This window comes from Vidua macroura, chromosome 14, assembly GCF_024509145.1.
Source record: "Vidua macroura isolate BioBank_ID:100142 chromosome 14, ASM2450914v1, whole genome shotgun sequence".
NCBI classification, from domain to species: domain Eukaryota; kingdom Metazoa; phylum Chordata; class Aves; order Passeriformes; family Viduidae; genus Vidua; species Vidua macroura.
In genome coordinates, this window is record NC_071584.1 from 1,791,902 (window position 1) to 1,811,867 (window position 19,966).

The 19,966-nt window shown below is 49.3% G+C and overlaps 1 protein-coding gene across 2 annotated transcripts in view; it reads right to left on the reverse strand.

Moving 5' to 3' along the window:
• The window catches only part of GABRA3 (gamma-aminobutyric acid type A receptor subunit alpha3), a 68,333-nt gene that overhangs the window by 14,122 nt on the left and 34,245 nt on the right, over positions 1 to 19,966 (reverse strand). For both annotated transcript variants that reach the window (XM_053990268.1, XM_053990267.1), the window contains exons 4-6: positions 14,820 to 14,887; positions 10,678 to 10,898; positions 1,142 to 1,224 (exon numbers count right to left, since the gene is read on the reverse strand). In XM_053990268.1, the coding sequence (XP_053846243.1) occupies positions 1,142 to 1,224; positions 10,678 to 10,898; positions 14,820 to 14,887 (372 nt within the window). The remainder of the gene's footprint in view (positions 1 to 1,141; positions 1,225 to 10,677; positions 10,899 to 14,819; positions 14,888 to 19,966) is intronic.

Below are 19,966 nucleotides of genomic sequence, written 5' to 3' on the forward strand. Positions count from 1 at the left end.
AGGAAGGAAGTGTCATTTTGGGAAGGTTGGGGTTTCTCTGGGGGTTACTGGTGTGGGCTCATTCTTTAGCTGGAGGTGGGAAACTCTCTCACCTAACACAAATACAGACTAAAAGTGGTGCTCAGTTTGTTGGACCTGGGAAAGACACCGGGCAGAGCCAGACGAGGATGTTTATTTTCACATCGTGGTGAGCCAGGGTCTTGGGGTTTGGCTGCCACTCACTTTAGGAACAAAACCAAATGAAATTTAACTTGCACATGGGAGAGATACGGGAATTCTATGGGGAGCCCAAGCAGCTGAGCAGCTGCAAGTCTGGGAGTCTGGGAGCAGCTTTCAACTCACCAGCAGCCTGCAAAGCTTCCCTAAACCAGGGCCCTTGGCTGCTGGGACTGACATTCCCAGAGCTTCCAAGCCTTTCACTTGAGAGCAGCCTGCCTGACAGACTGAAGAGGGGCGAGGGCTGGTGAGCTCCACTGGAGCACGGAGCCAGAGGAACCAGGAATCCAGGCCCTCCACAGACTGGCAGGATGGGACACCCGGCAGCAGCCAGCACTGCTGTCCCAAACCTGGCTTCCCAGCATCCCCTTGTGATGAAGGAAAAGCACAACTCAGATTTATAACCACAGAATCATTCATGTTAGAAAAGACCTCTCAGCGACCACTAACCCAGCACTGCCAAGCCAGTGTCCCCAAGTGCCCAAAATATACATTTTTTGAACACTTTGAGGGATGGTGACTCCACCACCTCCCTGAGCTGCTGTTCCAATGCTTGACCACCCTTAGAGCGAAGAAATTTTTCCTAATAACCAATCTAAACATCCCTTGGCACAACTTGAGGTCATTTCCTCTCATGCTGTCACTTGTTACCTGGGAGAAGAGACCAATTCCAAGCTGGCTACTTTCTAAATAATTTACAGCAAGACCATGGGTGTCTAACCCGTCCTGTCAGCCTGAATTGAGCACAGACTCGCTCAGTCATGGATTGCATGTATAAAACACTAGAAAACAAAAATTCATTCAAAACATTATCATCAGCAGAAATGAATATTACCCTTACTAAATCCTGTGTGACACCAGGCACACAAAGGACTGCTCTCCAGCCCTGTACCACCTCCTGGCAGAGGCTGCTGGGGGTACTTACAGCTCCCAAATTTCAGGGGGCAGGCGTGCACGTCCATTGGGAAGTCCTCCAGGTGCATGGGGCACTCGGCGTGGATGGTCAGCCTGCAGGACAGAGCACAGGGGCTGCTCAGGGGCAGGCTGGCCCTTCTGGCACAGCCCCCTGCAGCCAGCAGCACTGGCAAAGGCCTCCAGGTGCCCACCAGCCTGGGCAGAAAGCCCCCAGCTGTGGAGAGGACAGAAGGACACACATCTGGCAGCCTTTTCCACGGTGTAAACTCAACCCTACTCACTGAGCTCATCTTCACCCACTCAGAGCAGTGGGGAAATCTGCCAGAGCCCAGGACTCCTGTGTGCTTATGTGTCGCCCTGGTTATCAAGAGTTTTCTGAAGCCTTCTGAGTTTACATTCTTGTAGAGAACTTTCCCACACAACTTTCTGTAAACAACCTGTTGTTTTGCATTCTTTCATAGAGGCAGAGAAATTTGATGTACAGGTAGTTTGTCCAGTGTCGTTGGAGAGGTGGCACGTTCACCCTCCAATCCACTGGCACCTTTTGAGAACTATGAAAGATTGAAGTCAGAGAAAATAAATGAGTCTCTTCATCGTGACCAAGGCTGTGGTGCATTGTTTTTGCTTGTGTCATCTGGTGACACTTATGGGCTGTGAGCAGAGCTCCTGGGGCCAGGTGACACCTCATGGACCACGCTGGCAGGCAGAGGAGAAAGGCTTCAGGGGCTCCCAGGAACAGACCTGGTGGTCTGGAAGGAGCTGAGGGCTGACATGTTGCCCTGATTTTTAAAAGTGTTAAGTTTTCTTTTATATCTCTTTTGAAAATGTTAAAGTTCTCATAAAACTTCTTCAGCTTTCTGATCATGTTTACATATTTGAGAGTCAGAGTTCCCACACAATTTCATGTATAAATAGAATAGGTTACATATTTCTCTGTGGGTAGAGAAAAATTATTGATTAACCTTTAGACCAGTGTGGTTGGAGAAGTGGTAATTCCATCCTCCAATCCACAGTCACCTTTAAAATTCTAGAAATATCAGATGTTAGAATAAAACTTTCTCTCCTTTAAACTTATCAAACTTCTGTATACTCATTTCCTATCCAATAACAAGTGACAGATGGTTCAAAGTGCAGATCCATGAAGCCACCAGGGCACAACACCCTGTCCATGTGGGACACCTCATCCCACCTCCCTGGCTCCCGCCTCGCTGGCAGCACTGCAGAGGATGCTGCAGGCAGGTGAAGAACTGGAACATCCTGGGGCTGTCTGGGGGCGTGCAGGACAACCTGTGCTTTCCAAATCCCCCAAATCCCCGTAGGATAGCTCGTCAGGAAGCAGCTTTGTGAGGGAGGCACAGCCATAAAAGCAGTGTGCTGCAGAATATGGGGCCAGGCATAAAAATACCCATTATAAAGGGCTCTAAAAAAGGGAGCTCGTGTTCCTTCCTGGAGTACTGCAAAGTGTGCAGCCAGGGAGAGGGAGCCAGGAGAGACAGCTTCCCTGGAGATGTCTAAAACAATCTTCTCTGAAGGAACCATTTGTAGAAAAAAAAAAAAACAAAACAACCCAACAGACTCACTTCTGATGGCTCAGCAAAACAGCAAACAAACCATGGCAGGAGCAACATGTGGATGCAAAGGGCAACTGCACAGACTGAAGGTGACTTGTGCAAAATTCAGGTCGAGAAGCTTCTATTGAGATATTTTCCTTTGGCTAGAAAAATGTTCAGCTAAGTTATTCTTCACAGAAAGTACTGAGGCTTAGTCAAACGCAAAATAAACCCTGAAAAAATAAAGGCTTTAGGGTTTGTTTGCTAAAAGCAAAGAATATTTTTTTAAAGGAAATAAAATAAAAATAAAGGTTATTTCTTTTCGGCAGACAAACCTTAAATGCTTCTATTAAAAAAAAAAAAAAAAAAAAAAAAAAAAGAGGACTTTTTATAAAATTTGACATAATAAAATTCAGTGGACAAAACCAAACCCTCACAAATTGCTGTAAAAACCCCCGTGGAGGAAAGGAAGCAGAACGGCTGTGAGGTGGCAGGGGTGGCACAGCTGCAGTGACAGTGGCACGTGGCAGCTGGTGCTGTGAGAGGGGACACCCACACACAGGGCCCACGGCAGCAAACCCTGCCCAGCCGCTGCACTGGAGCCTCCCCATCGCCTGTGACTTCTGCTGTGCCAGGTGAGGAAAGGAGCCCTGGCATTTCAGACCCACACCCAGCCTCACCTGCAGCGCCCGGAGGGCTCAGGGGAGCTGGCACCCCACGAGAGAGAGCAGAGGAGTCGCATCAAGAAGCAGAGCAGGAGAGCTGCCGTAACTCTGGCGGGGCACAGCTGGTGGCCCAAACTCTCTGGAGGCCCTGCAGCACTCAGAGCAGGACATCAAGGCTCAGTTCTGCAGGTCTTTGGGAACATCTGGCACTTCCAGAGACCAAGGGCCGGGCCTGCAGTGAGGCATGGCCATGGAGACCCCGTGTCCCTGACAAAGAGGGGATGGGGGGATGCTGGCTGTCCTGCTGCTTCACAGCTGGCTCCAGCCTGGCTTTCCCAGCCTAAGCAAGAACCACTGTGTGCCCAAAGCAACTTGCTGGAGACAAATCACTGCCTCTGACTCGGTGATCTGTGCTTCATCACTGCACTGAATGCACCAGTTTTACATGAAAGAGAAGGAGACCTGACCTTTAGACTTCAGTCAGGGCTCACTGAGGACTGACGGTGATTTTCACAAGGCTACAAGCACAGCGTTGTAATTATTTTCTCCAGGACACTCAAAGGCCACCATGAACAAATTGCTCATTTGCTCTGATGCCTCTCTTTTCCACTATGGATTTCAAGAAGCAGGTATAAAAACCTGGCAGCTTGGTGTGGACTTGACTGCCCTGCTCTTCCTGTTCTGTTGCTTTTGTGATGTTCTCTTCAGCCAGCTCAAAATCCACTTGGGGAGCTCTTGGCTGGCAAGCTTGTCAAGCATATTCTCACAGATCTTAGTCTTCAATCCTTTCTGTGTCTTTTCCAACTGCAATGGACTTTTTGCTTCTCATTTTGTCACTGTCACTTGTGTCAGGGAAATGTTGAGACATTTCCCCTGTCTCCCTCAGCAGCCCACACCAGAATTTTCCTTTTTACCTTCCTGTTTTTTTTTTTCATCTGCTTCACTCATTGCTTTATTATTTCCAGAGGCTCTTAACTGGCAGTTCCCAAAGTTGGCTTTTCCAAAGGACCTCATCTCTGACCAGTGCCCTCCTTCTGATGCATCCTGAACCCACCCAAAAAAACCCCAGGAAAGTCTTCTCCTTCCACTGTACTGCCTGCAGGCGTTGGCTGTGATCATCAGCCACTCTGAACAAGGCTGAATGACCCCAAGGACTGCAGATTGGGGGTCTGGTGGGTTTGTGCCATTTAGAGCAGCCAGGAAGAGCCTCAGAGGGGACCAGGACAGCAGCAGAGACCGGCCTTGGCCAAACCCTCCTGCCCTCTCCAGGCCATGGCCAACAAGAGCAAGTGCTGTCAAGGGAGGAGACAATTCTAGATGGATCTGGATGACTCCCTCGATGTGTGGGAATGCAGCAGTTGCATTTTAAATCTAAAGGCTGTTTTATTAGCTGAGCCAGCAAGCAATAAAACAAGAAATCCATCAACAAACCACTGGAAAAGCAACCTGATCTGCCACTTCTCCCCCTACAACTGAAGGAGATTTTAAGTTTCCCGAAATTAAATAGAAAAAAAAGAAAAAGTCGCATCGTTCCAGCGAGATGAGTCTGGTTCAGCAGCTTCAGGTCAGCAGGTTCACAGGTAACACATGAAATGTCAAACTGTCAGAGCACCAGGAATGTCTCTCCCTTCCCAGACAATTACCACAGCCTCTGCAGCACTTGGATGAAAGGGTTTATTGCAGAAATTCTCATCTCTGCCCCTTACCCTGTGCAAGGGAGCTGATGGCCAGAGAGCCACTGCGTTTTGCTTCATTGCTCTGATGGGCTATTCACATCCAGGAGCCCTGAGAAGCCCTTAGAAAGCCTGAAGAACATAAAAAAAAAATAGCCAAGCTGCCAGAAATCACTTCAGCCAGCAGTCGTAGCCTTTGGCTCATCAGTCCCAGGCACCTGCAGTAACTTATGCAGCACTGTCTTGAAGCCAAACCCCAAACCCCTGGTGTTTTCTCTTCACTTTGCTGGCACTATGGCACCGAAAGTGGAACACCCAGGACAGAACCCGTGCTTTTTTCCTCTTTTAAAGTCACGGGAAGTGCTTTGAACTGCGCCAACACAATGGCAAGAAGCGTGAATCAGGCTAAACATACCTCTGCCAGGGCTGACGGGATAACAAACCTCTTCAGCTGGTTCTCATGGTTACCAGGAGCTTAGCAAAGCCTTTGATGTGTCATTAGAGCCCCTGTCGTTACCTGCGTGCAGCTGCAGGATGAGCCAGGATCTCAGCCCAGTTTCTGGGACGCAAATGTAATAATCCCTCGGTGTGTGAGTGCTACAAAAACATGACAGCCCCCTGCACGGCAGGGCTGGCTTTGTTTATGCCAGGGATACTGCTGGAGTTTTGTCCTGATTTCTTCTCCAGGAGGTTCATTAATAACCACAGTCAGGCCGAGCAGTGTTTATGGTTTGGGCTGTGGGAGAATCTAGGTTAGGTTTAATTGAGGGGCTTGAGCTTGAAAGCCAAATTGCTTCTAGGATCCTTGTGCTGGATCTGGAAGCACTGATTTCACTTTCCATCCTCCCCCAGCCCCTGGAGATTTCAGCCCATGATGGCAGAAATGCAGTCAGATAAGGTGTTCTCTGAAGATTTCTCCCTCCTGGGACAGTTTCCTTAAAAAAGTCTGTCTGCACAAAGCCAAGCCTGGAAAACAGATCATTTTTCTCTTTGGATCTGCTCTGGCAGGGAAAAGTTGGAGCAAATCTCATCTTGTTGCCTGCTTGTGTTTTGATCAGCCAGCCAAGCTCTGCTCTGCTTGGATCTGTCTGTGATGTTTTCTGGGATCAGCCCTGGTGTGGGAACAGACAAACAGCTGCCAGCCCATACAGCCAGGAGAGCTGGGCTGGGCTGGGCTGTCCCAGCTGCTGCTCCTGCAGCGAGGCTGCACCTCCATCGTGGGGAGGGTGCTGCAGAGCCTGGGGGCTAAAAAACCCCCAGCCAGTGAAGACACCCCAAAAAGCCTTTGCTGAGGGAGAGACGCTGCAAAGCTCTGTGATTTCCAAAGGCAGCGTGGGAAGCCCAAACCCCAGGGCGTGGCACACCAGGTAGAGGATGTGCTCTGGGATTCCACAGCCCCTGTAGGTCTGCACGTGTCCTGGGCCCAGCTTCCCCTCCTGCTCTGCCTCTGCCTCACCTGAGGGTTCACAGACCCTCCTCCCAAGGACTGCACGTTGTCTTCAGCAGCACAGGCTCTTGAGGCAGAGCCTTTGGGCATGCAGTGACTGTGTCAGCCTGACAGGTAAAGAAAACATCCTCCAAGTGCATAACTTGAGCACATATTGTCTGGGAACCACTCTGACAACAACCACAAAGCCTCAACACGCCATTCTGACAGGCCCTGTTGAGAGCAGAAGAGCTTTTTAAAGCCTTGATTCACAAAGCTGAATGCCATCAGCACAGCATTAAACTTTCACTGTTTTTCTATGCTTCAAGGCTGGGGAGAGCCAGAGCATTATCTGTGTGCCCCACAATCTGAGCCAGAGAGTAAACCCAGAGATGGCTGCCTTGGCTGCTTGTGCCTCTTCCTTATGTAAATCCAAGCACCATTCCCAGGTTGTTGCTGCACTCGGGTCTGACAGCAGAGTTTAGAGACCATAGCTGGGCTTGTGTGAACTACTTGGACCGTGCAGGAGCTCCACAAGAAGAGACTGCAGAGGCAGGGCTACATAATAAAACTGCATCCCTGTGCTCTCTGAGGCAGCTGGAGGAGCAGGGAAGGTGCAGAGGGATCAGTAATCCTGGGGAGTAGAGAAATGCAGCTCAGTGCAGTGGTCACAGAGGTTGTTTTGTGGCCTGTCAGTGGTTGTCGGAGTCAGGACATCCCTCTGGCTGCCCTGGCTGGCTCGAGACCCTGGCAGGGAGCTCAGAGACCTTAGCACCAAGTCAAAAACACCTGTGGCTTCCATTTTAGCCCGTAGGAAAGGTTGCCAACTCTGTATGAGGAATTACAAGCCACAAGAGTTTGAGTAGTGTAATAGCTGAATTGACACAGGATGAAAAAGTAGAATTTTGGGATTTTTAGAATGTGATTCAGGGGTACAAGATGGAGGAATTTGGGCGTATCCTAGCCTTCTTCTCCTTCTTCTTGTCCTCCATGTCTTGGTGTGATGGTGACACTTTTCTATTGGTTTAAGGTAGAGACACACTGTCCAACATAGATGATAGGTATTGGCACAACATTGTAAACAGACTATATGTAACTTTTGGTATAAAATGTAAACACTGCCCCAGAGGGCAGGCAGGTTGCCATGGCCTCCTTACTAGACAGAGCTCAGCAAGGCAGAGAAAGAATGTTACAGATAAGGAAAAATAAACAACCTTGAGAAGTCGATCCTACGCATTTCAGACTCCTTCTTTAGCTGCACAGGCTAAGAAACAAGGAGTTTTACAATCTTAGGGTCATTCCAGCATCGCAGACCCCAAGAAGTGGTCAGGGGTGTGCACTGTGACACTGCACTGATCCATGTTTGCCATGACTGAAGGAAATCTCTGGATGCTCGGCTACAGCTGCTGTGCAGCTCCTGGGAGCTCTGGTCAGTGATAAAGAGGCTCTCTCCAGGAGCTATAAATATTGTCACACAGGTGTCATTTTGCTGGATGCATGTGTCAGACTTGCTGTTCCACCAGAGCAAGTTCATCTATAACTGTAAGCCTTGACTAAGAGAAGTTGGCTTTCCCAGCAGGATAAATAGCAAGAGACGTGCCTCTAATTGCACATCAGCAGAGCTGATCCCTCAAGGATATTGCCTGGTACAAGGGAAAGGAGCAGGATATTCTCAGCAGTCAAACTGCATGGCCAGGTGTTACCCTGATTTTTAAAAGTGTTAAGTTTTCTTTTATAGTTCTTTTGAAAGTGTTAAAGTTCTCATAAAACTTCTTTAGCCTTCTGATCATGTTTACATATTTGAGAGTCAGAGTTCCCCCACGATTTCATGTATAAATAGAATAGTTTACATATTTCTCTGTAGGTAGAGAGAAATGATTGATTGATTTTTAGATCAGTGTGGTTGGAGAGGTGGTAATTCCATCCTCCAATCCACAGTCACCTTTAGAATTCTATAAATACCAGATGCTTGAATAAAACTGGCTCTTTTTCTCTTTTGAACTTCCCAAGCCTCTGTGTACTCATTTTGTGTCCAATAACAACAGCCAGGTATCAATCTAGGCTGAGCCTCCAAGGGATCACCTGGGCAGTGCTGCCAGGCCGCTGGAAATCTGGTGGAAGCCCAAACTCTCTCCCCAGTCAGCAGGGCACCCCTTTGGTATTTGCACTTTGCTGGATGTCAGCTGTGTGAGTTTGGCTTCAAGGTCCTGCTCCTTCCTTTAAGGACGCACATGAACATCCCTGGGCATGGGGGAGGACAGCAAAGGCATCACTTGGACAGAAAGCAAGAGGCTCCCTCCAGCCCTTCCCTGGGAGAGGTTTCAGAGCAGCTAACAGGGGAGGGTGATACCACCATCATCGTTTGACAGGGGAATTGAGGTGGGAGTGCCTTGGGAATGGCAAAGCCAGGTAGGTTTTGGTGGCTGAGCCTGAGGCTTGGTCCTGGCCCTGCAGCCTGTGCCCTTGCATCTTCCTTTCTGACACCCCACTCAAAAGAGACCCTGGTGGTCCTGAGCAGCACCAAGAGGAAGAAAGGGAATCATCAGATGCTCCAGGACAGAGATCCCCTCCTGGATGTGTTTAATTGCAATGCCAGAGGAGTCCTGCTTTGGCCAGCAGGCTGTGCTCATCTGGGCAGCTCTAACCACTCCAGAGCCTCCCCTGGGCAGTAAAGAAAAGACCTCTGTGCACAAGAGCTCCTGGCTCTGTGCAATTCAAAACATGACAAAAAGTCTCATATCCAACCCTCAGCCTCGGAGTGGGCTCCTCACCTCTGCCAAAGCCTTCGGGATGTATTTAAGGGGGACAGGAGCACCTGTAAGAGGAGGTCCTTCATTCCCCAGTTCTTCAGCAGACAGCTAAACTGAAGGATGGTTTGAGTTTATTTTAAAAAATCCCAAGACTCTCTTTTCTTCCAGAAGCTCATTCCCAAGAGTCTCATGATGCTACTGCCATCCTGGCACCTGCCCAGACCTGAATGGAAAAATAAATCCAATACTTTTTTAGTCACACAAAACTTGCTGAGGCTAATGGCTGTTTGCTGAATAAAGAAGTAGTGAAATGATTTAAAAGCTCTGAAATTGAGTCTTTTTTTTTTTTTTTTTTTTTTTTTTGCTGCTTGGTGCCAGCTGCTCCTGTAATACTTCACAGACAATGGTACAAAGTGTGGGGAGTGCGAGTTGTCTACTTGCAGGCCAGGGAGCCAGGAGCAGAACAGAGCCCTTAAGTCAAGTTGGGCTTTTCCCTTCATTTACCCCATCTGCCTTAATGTGAGATCACTGATGTGTGGAGACCTAAACCCCCAGGGCACTGGCAGGATTAGCTCCTATTTGAGAACTGCTGCACAACAGCAAGGCATTGTTTATCAATGTAGGCTGTAAAACTTGCTGACACCGTGTAGATTCACAGCCAGTGAAATTCTGCCTGGTCCTCAAAACCAGAGGTGAAAGTGCAGCATCTCAGCACACAGACTCCACAATGAAGCCTGTTATTGGTTAGGATTGGCTTGGAGACGGAGACAGAGAAAACAATTTTTTGAAACAAAGATTTACACCTTGCCAAAACCAACTCAATACCTTTCGTGTGCATTTATCAGCAGCTTGTTGTTTCATTTACAACCTATGACTTCTGCAACTCTGGCTTCTCCAAATCACAGTTTTTAATTAGCTGTTTGTTGGGTTTTTTTTCTCTAATGATGTGCATCGATCACATGGATTTGGATTTTTTTTTATTCCACGAAGTGGGAAAAAACAACCCCATTGTTGTCACAAGAAAGGTTGGTCTCATTAGATGTGTGAAATGGTTCTGCTCTAACATGCTGAACAAATTTAGATCTGTTCTCAAGCTGCTGGAGAATAACAAATTCTCCCAGCCTAATGTTCCCATACCAACATTGGAAACCTGATTCATATCCCATCACAGGTCAGGAAGAAAATTAGTCCAGGTGGCACATCCACCTCACAAACTATAGATCCCAACACATCTACCTCAGCACATAAAAGCAAAAAATCAATGTGAATGATGAGGGAAAATCTACCTGTAAAAATGTGCCAAGCTGAGGATCAGTGATGGTCCATAGGTAGGAAACAAGGAGAGCATGGAAAGCAGCAGGGTAGGACTCAAGTGTGCTAACAAGAGTGAGTGGAAGTCGGCATAAACCCTGCTGTGAGGCACCCTGGGGACCTGTATGTGCAGAAGGACCTGGGATTCCCTGGGAGGAGAGCCAGACTCACCTCATGGTGTACAGCAGGGTGCCGTTGTCCACCAGGCGCAGCAGCTTGTTGGGGGTTGTCATGTTGTGGGCAACAGATTTCTTCCCGTTGTGGAAGAAAGTGTCAGGAGTCCAGATCTTACTGGCCAGCAGGTTGTTCAGGGGAAGGATTTTCATGGGACCGTCAAACTTCAGCCTTTCATCTCTCCAGGACTGCCGGAAAAAGACATCAATGGTGTATTCCTTTGGGGAGAGAGCAGAGAAAAATAAGTTTTGTTTTGCTCAGCTCAAGAGGTGCTGTCTTCAGTCATAGAGCAAACTGGGTTTTGGCACACCTTGGGTGACACGAAGTGTGGTGCAACAAGCAGAAGGGGTTGAAACATAAACTTTAAGAGATTTAGAGATTCTAGAGGAGATAAGATTTTAGTTAGAGATAAGCCTTACTGGAGTTAATTAAAATAAAGGGATTCTGTAAGTAGGCCTTGATGAAGTTAAGAGTTAGTAGCTAACTAATAATTGATTGCTTGTCAACACAATGTTTAGTTAGCTGGGTTTATAATGAGGAATATAGAAACTGACAAACAGCTTTTAGGAACATAAGACAATTGTGGGCCTCCTCTGTTCTGAAACCAATTGAAGACAGGGAATGGGAGTTCTACCAAGGTTCATTTGTCATATTTGCATTGAAAAGGCAGAAAGGTCAGAATGAGGAAGACTTCATTTACTTCCTCATTTTGGGACCCCTCCCCATGAAAGGGACCACCGACCCATTTCAAGGAACAAACTGCGCATGCTTAATAGCTTTGGGAATGATTAGCATAGGAAGCGAGGAATGGGATGTACTAAATGATGAATGTGTATTTGTATTTTGGGTATTCAATTCTGGTGTGGATAAAAGGACTCTGTAATCATTGGAAAGGCGCAGTGTGTATTTGGGAGCTGTCCCGCACGCTGCCCGGCGCCGCAATGAACATACACTTTCTAACTTTAAACTGTCAGAGAGTTTTTGTCCGTCACAGTTGGATATCGGTGCTAGATCAATATCCATATTTCTTTAATAAATCAGGGTTAACAGCAGTGCAGGATAGATGGGATTCAGCACATTTTGGGTAATGGCTTACCTAGGACGTCAAAATGTGCGTGTCAGTGTTTCTGAGCACTGCAGAGAAGCTGCAGCACAGCCTACAGTGGCCAGAGCTGGGCTAGCCCTGCTGCACCACCACCTCTATCCAGAGGTTTCAGGGGAGAAAGGCCATTATGTGCAGCTACACAGGTATTTTAGAAGGCAAAAATAAAGATCTTGGAGATGGAATCTGGCCAGGATGCTGGTAATTATATCCCTGCCCATTAAAAAAAAAAAAAAAAAAAAAAAATAGAAAAAAAAAAAGAAAGAAAAAAATAGAAAGAAATAAACTTGCATGACATTGTCTTAATGTTATTTTGTTCCCCAGGCCACCTTTAGAAACTCATTGAATCGAAGACTTCTCAAACTTGCATTACAAGATCCTGTGACTTTCTTTTGTCTTCTTTTTATTATTTCCCTTTCCTTTTTGTTTGTTTTTTTTTTTTTTTCCTTCTTTCTGCCAGGGTAGAGACACATTTCCCAGGCCAAATTCCAGCTGGGGCAGTTAAAAGTCGCCTCTTTGAAGCCCTGCAGCCAAGCCAGCTCCTCTCTCAGTGAATGCAGATTCAGAAATCACTTTTAGAGACAGAGGGGTCTTTGGAAATCCAGTCTGTCCCAACTGTTTTTCCTCCCCCTGCTGCTGCAGACTCGTAATCTTTATTTACACATTCCTGGAGGCCGCAGGACCAACCAAACTTATCATTGTGAGTGATTTCTTTCCTGCAGCACTTCTCAGCAGCACTTAAAAACTGCTGTGCATCACTTTCCTATAGGACAGAGAAATTCCTACAGGTTTTGCAGCAGATGGCAGCTGAATGGAGGCATCTCTGTAAATAAATCCATCCCTGCTCCCTGGCCATGGAGACACCCCTGCTCAAATAGGAACCTTCTGGATCTCGGCTGGGGAAGGAAAGAGAAATTCTACATTCTCTGTCTTGTACAAGGTATTTTGTCCCTTCATGGAAGTGATCTCTAATTCATTATTTCTTGGGATAAACCCAAGGAAATGAGCCTGTGTGCAGTCCCGGGAGGTTTGGGAAAAGTCCTTATCAGGAGAAGAGCTCTCTCGTTCCCTGTTTCTATTTAAAAAGTGCCAGACAAAGAAGCAAAACATTTTTAATCACTTCCAAGGCCCTGTTTATCTTCTTTAATGCTTAGGAATCATTCCTGAAGAAAAGAGAAATCATGTTCAGGATCTTCCCCTCTTTTCTATGCTTCTTTCCATAAAAGCATTATTCCCAACTCACCCCTTCCAAGGAGCACCCTCTGTTCTGTGCTATGCTCTTCTCTACAGAAGTGACTGAAAACATCAAGACTGACTATCCTCAGAGTCCATCCACGAAACAAAAAAATCCCCTTCCATTTTTCTTTTCCTTCAAATAATTTCCCTGGGACTGAGGCAAAGTTGCAAGAGCTCCGTCCCGAGGGCTGGGGCGCGCCTCAGGTGCGATCAGGCTCTGCTCTCCAAACCAAGAGAGAGATTGGGAGTCCCTTGGAGCACCTCAGTGAAAAGTTCTCCACGTCCTCCTCCTCCTCCACGCCGGGTAAGCAGCTGCTCTCCTCACTCCCCAGGGCAGCTTTACCTGCCTCTCCTCCATCACCCTAATTCCGTCGTTCCAGGCACCGCGGGAGCGGCTGCGGGAGGGGGAGCACGGCACCGGGCAGGTGCCAGCGGGAAGGAGGGACTTCCCCGCTCCCGAGATGAAAGGAAGCCCCAGAGCAGGCTCTCCCCACGCTTCCCGAGGACATGGGGCTCCTCTCCCTTACTTTTAGCAGCAGAGCTAAAACACATTCGCTATGCATTTGTAAAATACACGGAACGAAAGCGTGCGGAGGGGAAATAATTTATTATTCCTTAACTGTCTTCCTAATTTTAAATTCATTTTGTCAAATCACCTTCCTCTTTTCAATACCTCATATTTTTTTCCTTCACAGTTCATTATACACACTCCCTTAATCAAATATGCTCCACCTTGGAAGTAATTATCAGATACTCCCCAAGGGCTACGATTGCTGAATATATTATGGGTCTCTGCTGTGGTATGAAAGCAGGAGAGAGAGAGGGAGAACTCAGATGAGGTTCATAATCTTGATTACACTGACATCAACTTAACTTCTTACCCTGGAGGGAGTGGTCTTCCCAAAGCAACACGGGTTAGAGTGATGGAGTGAGCAACTCCACGAAATACAGAGATGTTATTCTCCCCCAGCTCCTCTGCTTGCCAGCACAGGATTGCTGTGGGACAGCTGAAGAGATGTTCAGGCCATGCCAGCCCAGAAAATCCAAGCCTTGCAGCTCTGGAGGGGCTGTGAGAGCCCCAGGACAGTGCTCCAGCCTGGCCTAGCCACTGCTCCCTGCCCCAGAACGGGCTCCCTCCATGGCATGGACTGCTCACCACTGGCCTGGGCTATGCCAGCACCAGGGCACCTCAGGGGCTGGACATGCAGGAGGGGCTCAGCCCTGAATGCACAGCTGTCCTCACGTGGCATCCTGGAACTCTTGAGCAAGCACCCACAGCCAGCCCTTCTCGGGGTGCGTGTGGAATACGAGCTGCTGTTGAGAAACCTCACTATTAATTATGCTCCACAGACCTCTTTTAATTAGAAGACAAACTGTTGTGGGAATACAAGCCTAAATTCAGACCTCAGGCCTTTTCATTAATAATTTTCCCTGAACATGTCAAAATAGCACAATCAGTTCATGCTTTTTCTGTTTTCTTTTTTTGCCTCCCTCCAGTTCTGGCACTAAGAATGGTTTGATGGTGAATTACCACCATTGTCTCTGTCACTGCCACCAAACCAGAGCAGATTCTGGCATCCTCCCCTCTTCCCAAGGAGCACCTTCGTTCCTCCAGTTATCAACTGGTTTCCAAAAGCCCTAGCACACCTGGGAAACAACTCCTGTCTGCCCCTGGAACTGAGATACCACCAGCTCTTGTCACTTAGAAAAATCCCACTTTTACCCATATTGTCCTGGGATGATGGGGGGCACACATCCACAGCAGCTGAGGAGAAGCCACCCCTCCCCGTGAGACACCTACCATGTCTGTGTCCGAGACAGGGCCGAAACTCGTCACGTAAATGTCTGTCTTGACTTCAGTTACACTGTCTGGGACAAAAAGAGAAAAAAAAAAAGGGAAAAAAGAGCAATTAGAGAGCTGAATTTCCTTGTGCAGGCAAATGTTTGAGGTTTGTTATATGGTGTTTATTCCTGCTCTGCTGAACCCTCCGCACCGTGCTCTGTGCCCCAAACAACGGCTGATTTTATCACTCGTAATTGGGCACATTCATCTCCAGTGCAGCTCTGCTGCTTCCCACGCTCACACTGAGGACAAATCTGTCCCACACGGCCAGACAATGTGTATTTACAGAATCTGTGTGGCTGCACGATCCACACCCTGCTACAGATCCACATGTTTTCAATCCAGAGGTAAGCCCTGATGCTTTGAAACTTCTTTTTAATCTGAAATCCCTTTGTGTCTCCCAGCCAGATAAACAGCCTAGCAATGTTCCAGCAGTTTTAGGGTTTGTTACAGCCCCAGGCTTATCTGTATGTAAAAAGAATCAATATTCTGATTGCCTTTTACTGCCATCGTGCTTGCTGTTCTCCTAAGTGCCTCGCTCTCACAAAGCTGCTGCTCGCCCACATCACGTGCTGGCCCTGCATCCCGGGCTGAGATTCCCTCATGGATGCTGAGCAGCAGCTTCACTGCCCCTGCAAAGCCACAGGGCCCCACTGCCTGCCCAGCTGCTGAAACCAGGGGCAATTTTAACCATGTGCCTTCAGACAAGCTGGAATGCTGAACACAGCCAGCAGCACGTGCACACAGAGCTCTCCTGCCCGACTTCCTTGGATTTTGGCGTGTTTCCTAATCGACCCCTCTGCTGCCACCCCGCTTTGCAGGGAAATCAAGGCACAGTGATTTCCCAGATTTACAGTCCTATGCTCTGCCCACTGCGTTGTGCTCGAAACATGATGGATGAGCTGCCTTGAGTTCAGCACTCAGTTCCCATAAATCCTCCCCACTTTAGGGATAGATCGTGCTGTTGTTGTGTGGCATTAGCTGGCTCAGAGCTGCTCTGCTCTCCTAATGAAACAGCCAATTTAAAGCTGCAAAGCAGAGTTCATGTTTTATGCACAGGTCCCAATTTTGGCCATCACAGCAGCCTTGCAAGTAGCCTGGATGGCCCATTGTTTAATTTAGTTATGGAAATCCTTCTGTCCCCTGAGAGTTATCTTGCAGTACTATGAAGCTTATGTTTGTGCTTCAAAGTTTTACATCCCAAAATAAGATAATACATTCTGGCAGGGTTTTCTCCTTAATGGCTAAAATATATGTATACATGTCTTTAGTTATTATGGCTGAGAAGCTTTGGATGCAGCCTGTGGCTGATATTATTTTGCTATATAAGTAACCCTTGATCTCGTCTCGATGCGATAAAAAGAAGGTTAAAGAGAAATATGTATGTGGTACACTTTGTGAAACACCCAGAAATCTAAACAAAATGAGCCCCTCTGTGAGGCTGAAACACTCTGGGTATTCTGAGTCTCCCTCCAAACAAGTCCCCAGATGAGGCACACAGCAGAGAACATTCAGTGGTGCGAGGCTCTTTCTGCTACCCCATGCGGCGAGAGAAAGCTCATTATGTCTTGGAGAAAACACAGATCTCTCTCCCTCCCCTCCCCTCGCTGGCATTCATCCTGCAGCCATGGATGGCAGATCAGGAGCTGTGGCCACCCATGGCCAGGGAAGGCAGTCCCGGGGAGGTGCAGGATGAGCTGTGCCCTGCTCAGAGGGATGGGGGTCACAGAAGGGTCTGTGCTTTCCAGTGTGCTCTGCGGGGTCCAAGCACAGGGGGAGGGATTCAGGAAGCCAGGAGGAGACAAAAAGGCAGAACTCGTTTTGGACACCTTTTGATATGATCCTGCAATCCTTAAATGAGCTTTTCTGTCCTCATCATGCTGTAACCTGGCTGACACAGAGCTCCAGAGACCCCTTCCTGACCTTTCAATCTACTGGTAAATCCAGTCAAAGATAATGGCATTAGGAAACTTCAATAATCTATTAATAACTTATTAATATTAATAACTAATTACAACCCATGTCTGAAGAGAACCTCTCATTTCCAGACTGCAGATTTACCCCCTGGCAAGGCCATGCAGCACCCAGAGAAGGGACAAGCTGGGGCTTCACCACTGGCTCAGTGATGTCCCTCAGCTCTGGGAAAAATGAACTTCCTGCACCTCTCATGGCAAAAGCCAGACTGAACCCTCCCTGTTAATATGTGCTCCGAGGGGCAGGATTTGGCTGGGATCCGGAGGGATTTCTGAAATTAAATCATTGCTACGCAGGGAGGGATTTCAGCAGAGCTGGGGAATCCAGAGATAAGTAAAACAGCAGCAGAACAGAGCAAGCTCCAGCCTCAGAGATTCACTTCCCTTGTGATCCCACAGCCCAAGAGCACCTGCACTGCTCCCAGCTCTGTGACTGTGAGACCTCCACCTGCAGAGAAATCAGGAGCTGCCCCAGCAGCCTCCCCTCCTTACCCTCACACTGACCCACCCAGAGCCTGAATGAGATGAAACTGCATCTGCTTTTTCAGCAAGAGAAAGCTGAGAGAAAAGCATCTCCTGCCTCTGCTTAGAGACATGGAAGGGAAATTCTTGTTTTCTGCTCAAGCCATAGATGTGCTCACACTGTAGCTTGGCTGTCTTGAGCAGTTCTCCCCAAAGATTTAACAGTTAAGGACAGTATAGGGGGTAGGCACTTTCCCTGGAACTGCTGCAGAACACAAAATGGCATTTTTCATTTCCTAGCAGCATCCTTGCCTCTAATTCAATTTTTTTACAGGCACAAGTCGAACCTTCAAGGCTGCTGGAGTGGCAGGTGGATGCTGCCAGCCCTGTTTATAACCAGGGAAACAAAAATGCAGGGGCTGGGTTCAGATAGGAAGCTGGAGCAGAGCAAGGACCAGAGCCCAGGTCTGGCTGCCCTAAGGATTGGCACAACAGTGCCCAACAGAGCCCTTGGTGGGCTGCCCAAGCCCCTTCCAGCACCCTGCTGAGCTGCTGCACCAGGAAAGCAAAAAAAAACACCCCGGAGCCAACACGAAACTGGAAGAGCAAGAGATTTCAGTGTTTGAACTGAATTTAGAGATCCAAGTGGCATGCCATGTTCCCAAGACGTTTGTTTGAGGATGATTCCCTTGTCTGGGGGCTTTGCCCATTTATAGGCTCAGCTTATTCCCAAGCCGCAGCACAACCATGTTCCTAGGAACAATTTGGAGCAAGTGTGAGAGCAGAACAAGGTGCTGCCGGTCAGCCAGGGCTGCCCCTTCCCCTTGGGGTACAGAGCCTGCTCCTGCCTTCCTCCCAGCTGTAGAAATGCCCCAGAGCTGGGAAGATCTGCAATGCAAATGGCAAACCAAACAACCCTTCCCACAGTGTTACCATGGCACTTACTACACCTGCCTGCTTTCTGAGAGCTACCCCTCTCCTCCAGGAATCTGCTACCCCACATCTGGCTGCTTGTGTACGCCACAATGCCCCGTCCCAGCCCTGAGGGGAGGGCCAGCTCCAGCCCCCGCAGCCGCACACCGGCAGGGTCTGTCACTTCCCCGGGTGTGCACAAGGTGTAAACCAGCAGCAGCTGTCGCTGAGGCGCTTCGGGCTTCCCGTTTCCCCTGTGCCCCCATCCCAGCCCTCCCCATCTTCCTGCCCCTGGCCCAAGGCGGACACCCCCCTTTCTCCTGCAATTCCCCCGTTTAAGTGCTCGTGACTCCCCGGACCCGGGAGGAGATAGCTATTATTTACAAAATGACGGAGTGCTATTTTTACTTGCTTCTTGGAAGTACGGGGAGCAGCGGCGGAGCTGGAACACAAATTACACCGCCTCGCTGCCTCTCCCCTCCCCGGCTGCAGGGCTACGAGTGATCCTGGGAGGGGGGCACGGGAGGCTGAGCAGTGTTAAACCTCCCCCTGCACTCACCGAGTGCTGTTTATTCAAGAATCACCCCTGATACCCCGGCTCGGCCGGCTGTGTGTCAGCTGCGGGGGTTTGGGGCAGCGCCGAGCGCGGGTTGGCAGGCGGGGGTTCCCGGAGGCTGTGCAGGCAGCCGGGATGCTGTAACTGCAGCCGGGATGCTGTACCCACAGCCGGGATGCTGTGCAGGCAGCCGGGATGCTGTGCCTGCAGCCGGGATGCTGTGCCTGCAGCCGTGCAGCCGGGATGCTGTGCAGGCAGCCGGGATGCTGTGCCTGCAGCCGGGATGCTGTGCCTGCAGCCGTGCAGCCGGGATGCTGTGCCTGCAGCCGGGATGCTGTGCCTGCAGCCGTGCAGCCGGGATGCTGTGCAGGCAGCCGGGATGCTGTGCCTGCAGCCGGGATGCTGTGCCTGCAGCCGTGCAGCCGGGATGCTGTGCAGGCAGCCGGGATGCTGTGCCTGCAGCCGTGCAGCCGGGCGCTGGGGGCTCCCGAGTGATGCGTGCTGCGAAAACCAGGGGCGAAGCCGCAGCGGCTCCGTGCAGGGGATTCCTGGATGCTGCGCTGACGTCAGGGAGGCTGCACAGCCCCGGCGCGGAGGAACGGGATGAGCCGGGGGATGGGGAGCTCCTCCAGGCAGCTCCAGGGCTGTGCGGGGACCTGAGGGAGCTCGGAGGTGACAAACCCGTCTGCACTGGTGTTTCTGTGCACGGTGGTGTAAGAGACGGTCCGAAGTTCCCCTCATTTTTGCCTCACGATCGTCACAATGGCAGAGACTGAGATCCTGAAGACCCTGATTGGAGTGCTGGCCTGGCTGAGGTGGATGCTCACCCAGTGACTGTTTGCAGGTGTGTGCTGTGCTGCCACGCTGCTCTGCTTCTGGCAGGGCCTGGCAAGGAGCGGTTTGCTCCATACCCTTACACCTGCTTCACGATACCCAAACCCATGAATTTCCCCACCTCTCGGCCAAATGAACTTTCTGGGGTAACTCTGGTGATCTCCCACGGGAGATCCCTCACCTGCCTCACGACCACCGTGACGGACGGAGATTGAAGCTCCCTCCCAAGGACTGAGACCCCTATAATCATAGCACAGGGGAGCTGGCCTGACTGAAGCAGGATGTTTGCCAACTGGTGCCTGCAGGTGTGTTCGCTGGACCAAGAAAACAATGGAAAACTATTTCACTGCTGAAATTGACTTGCCCTG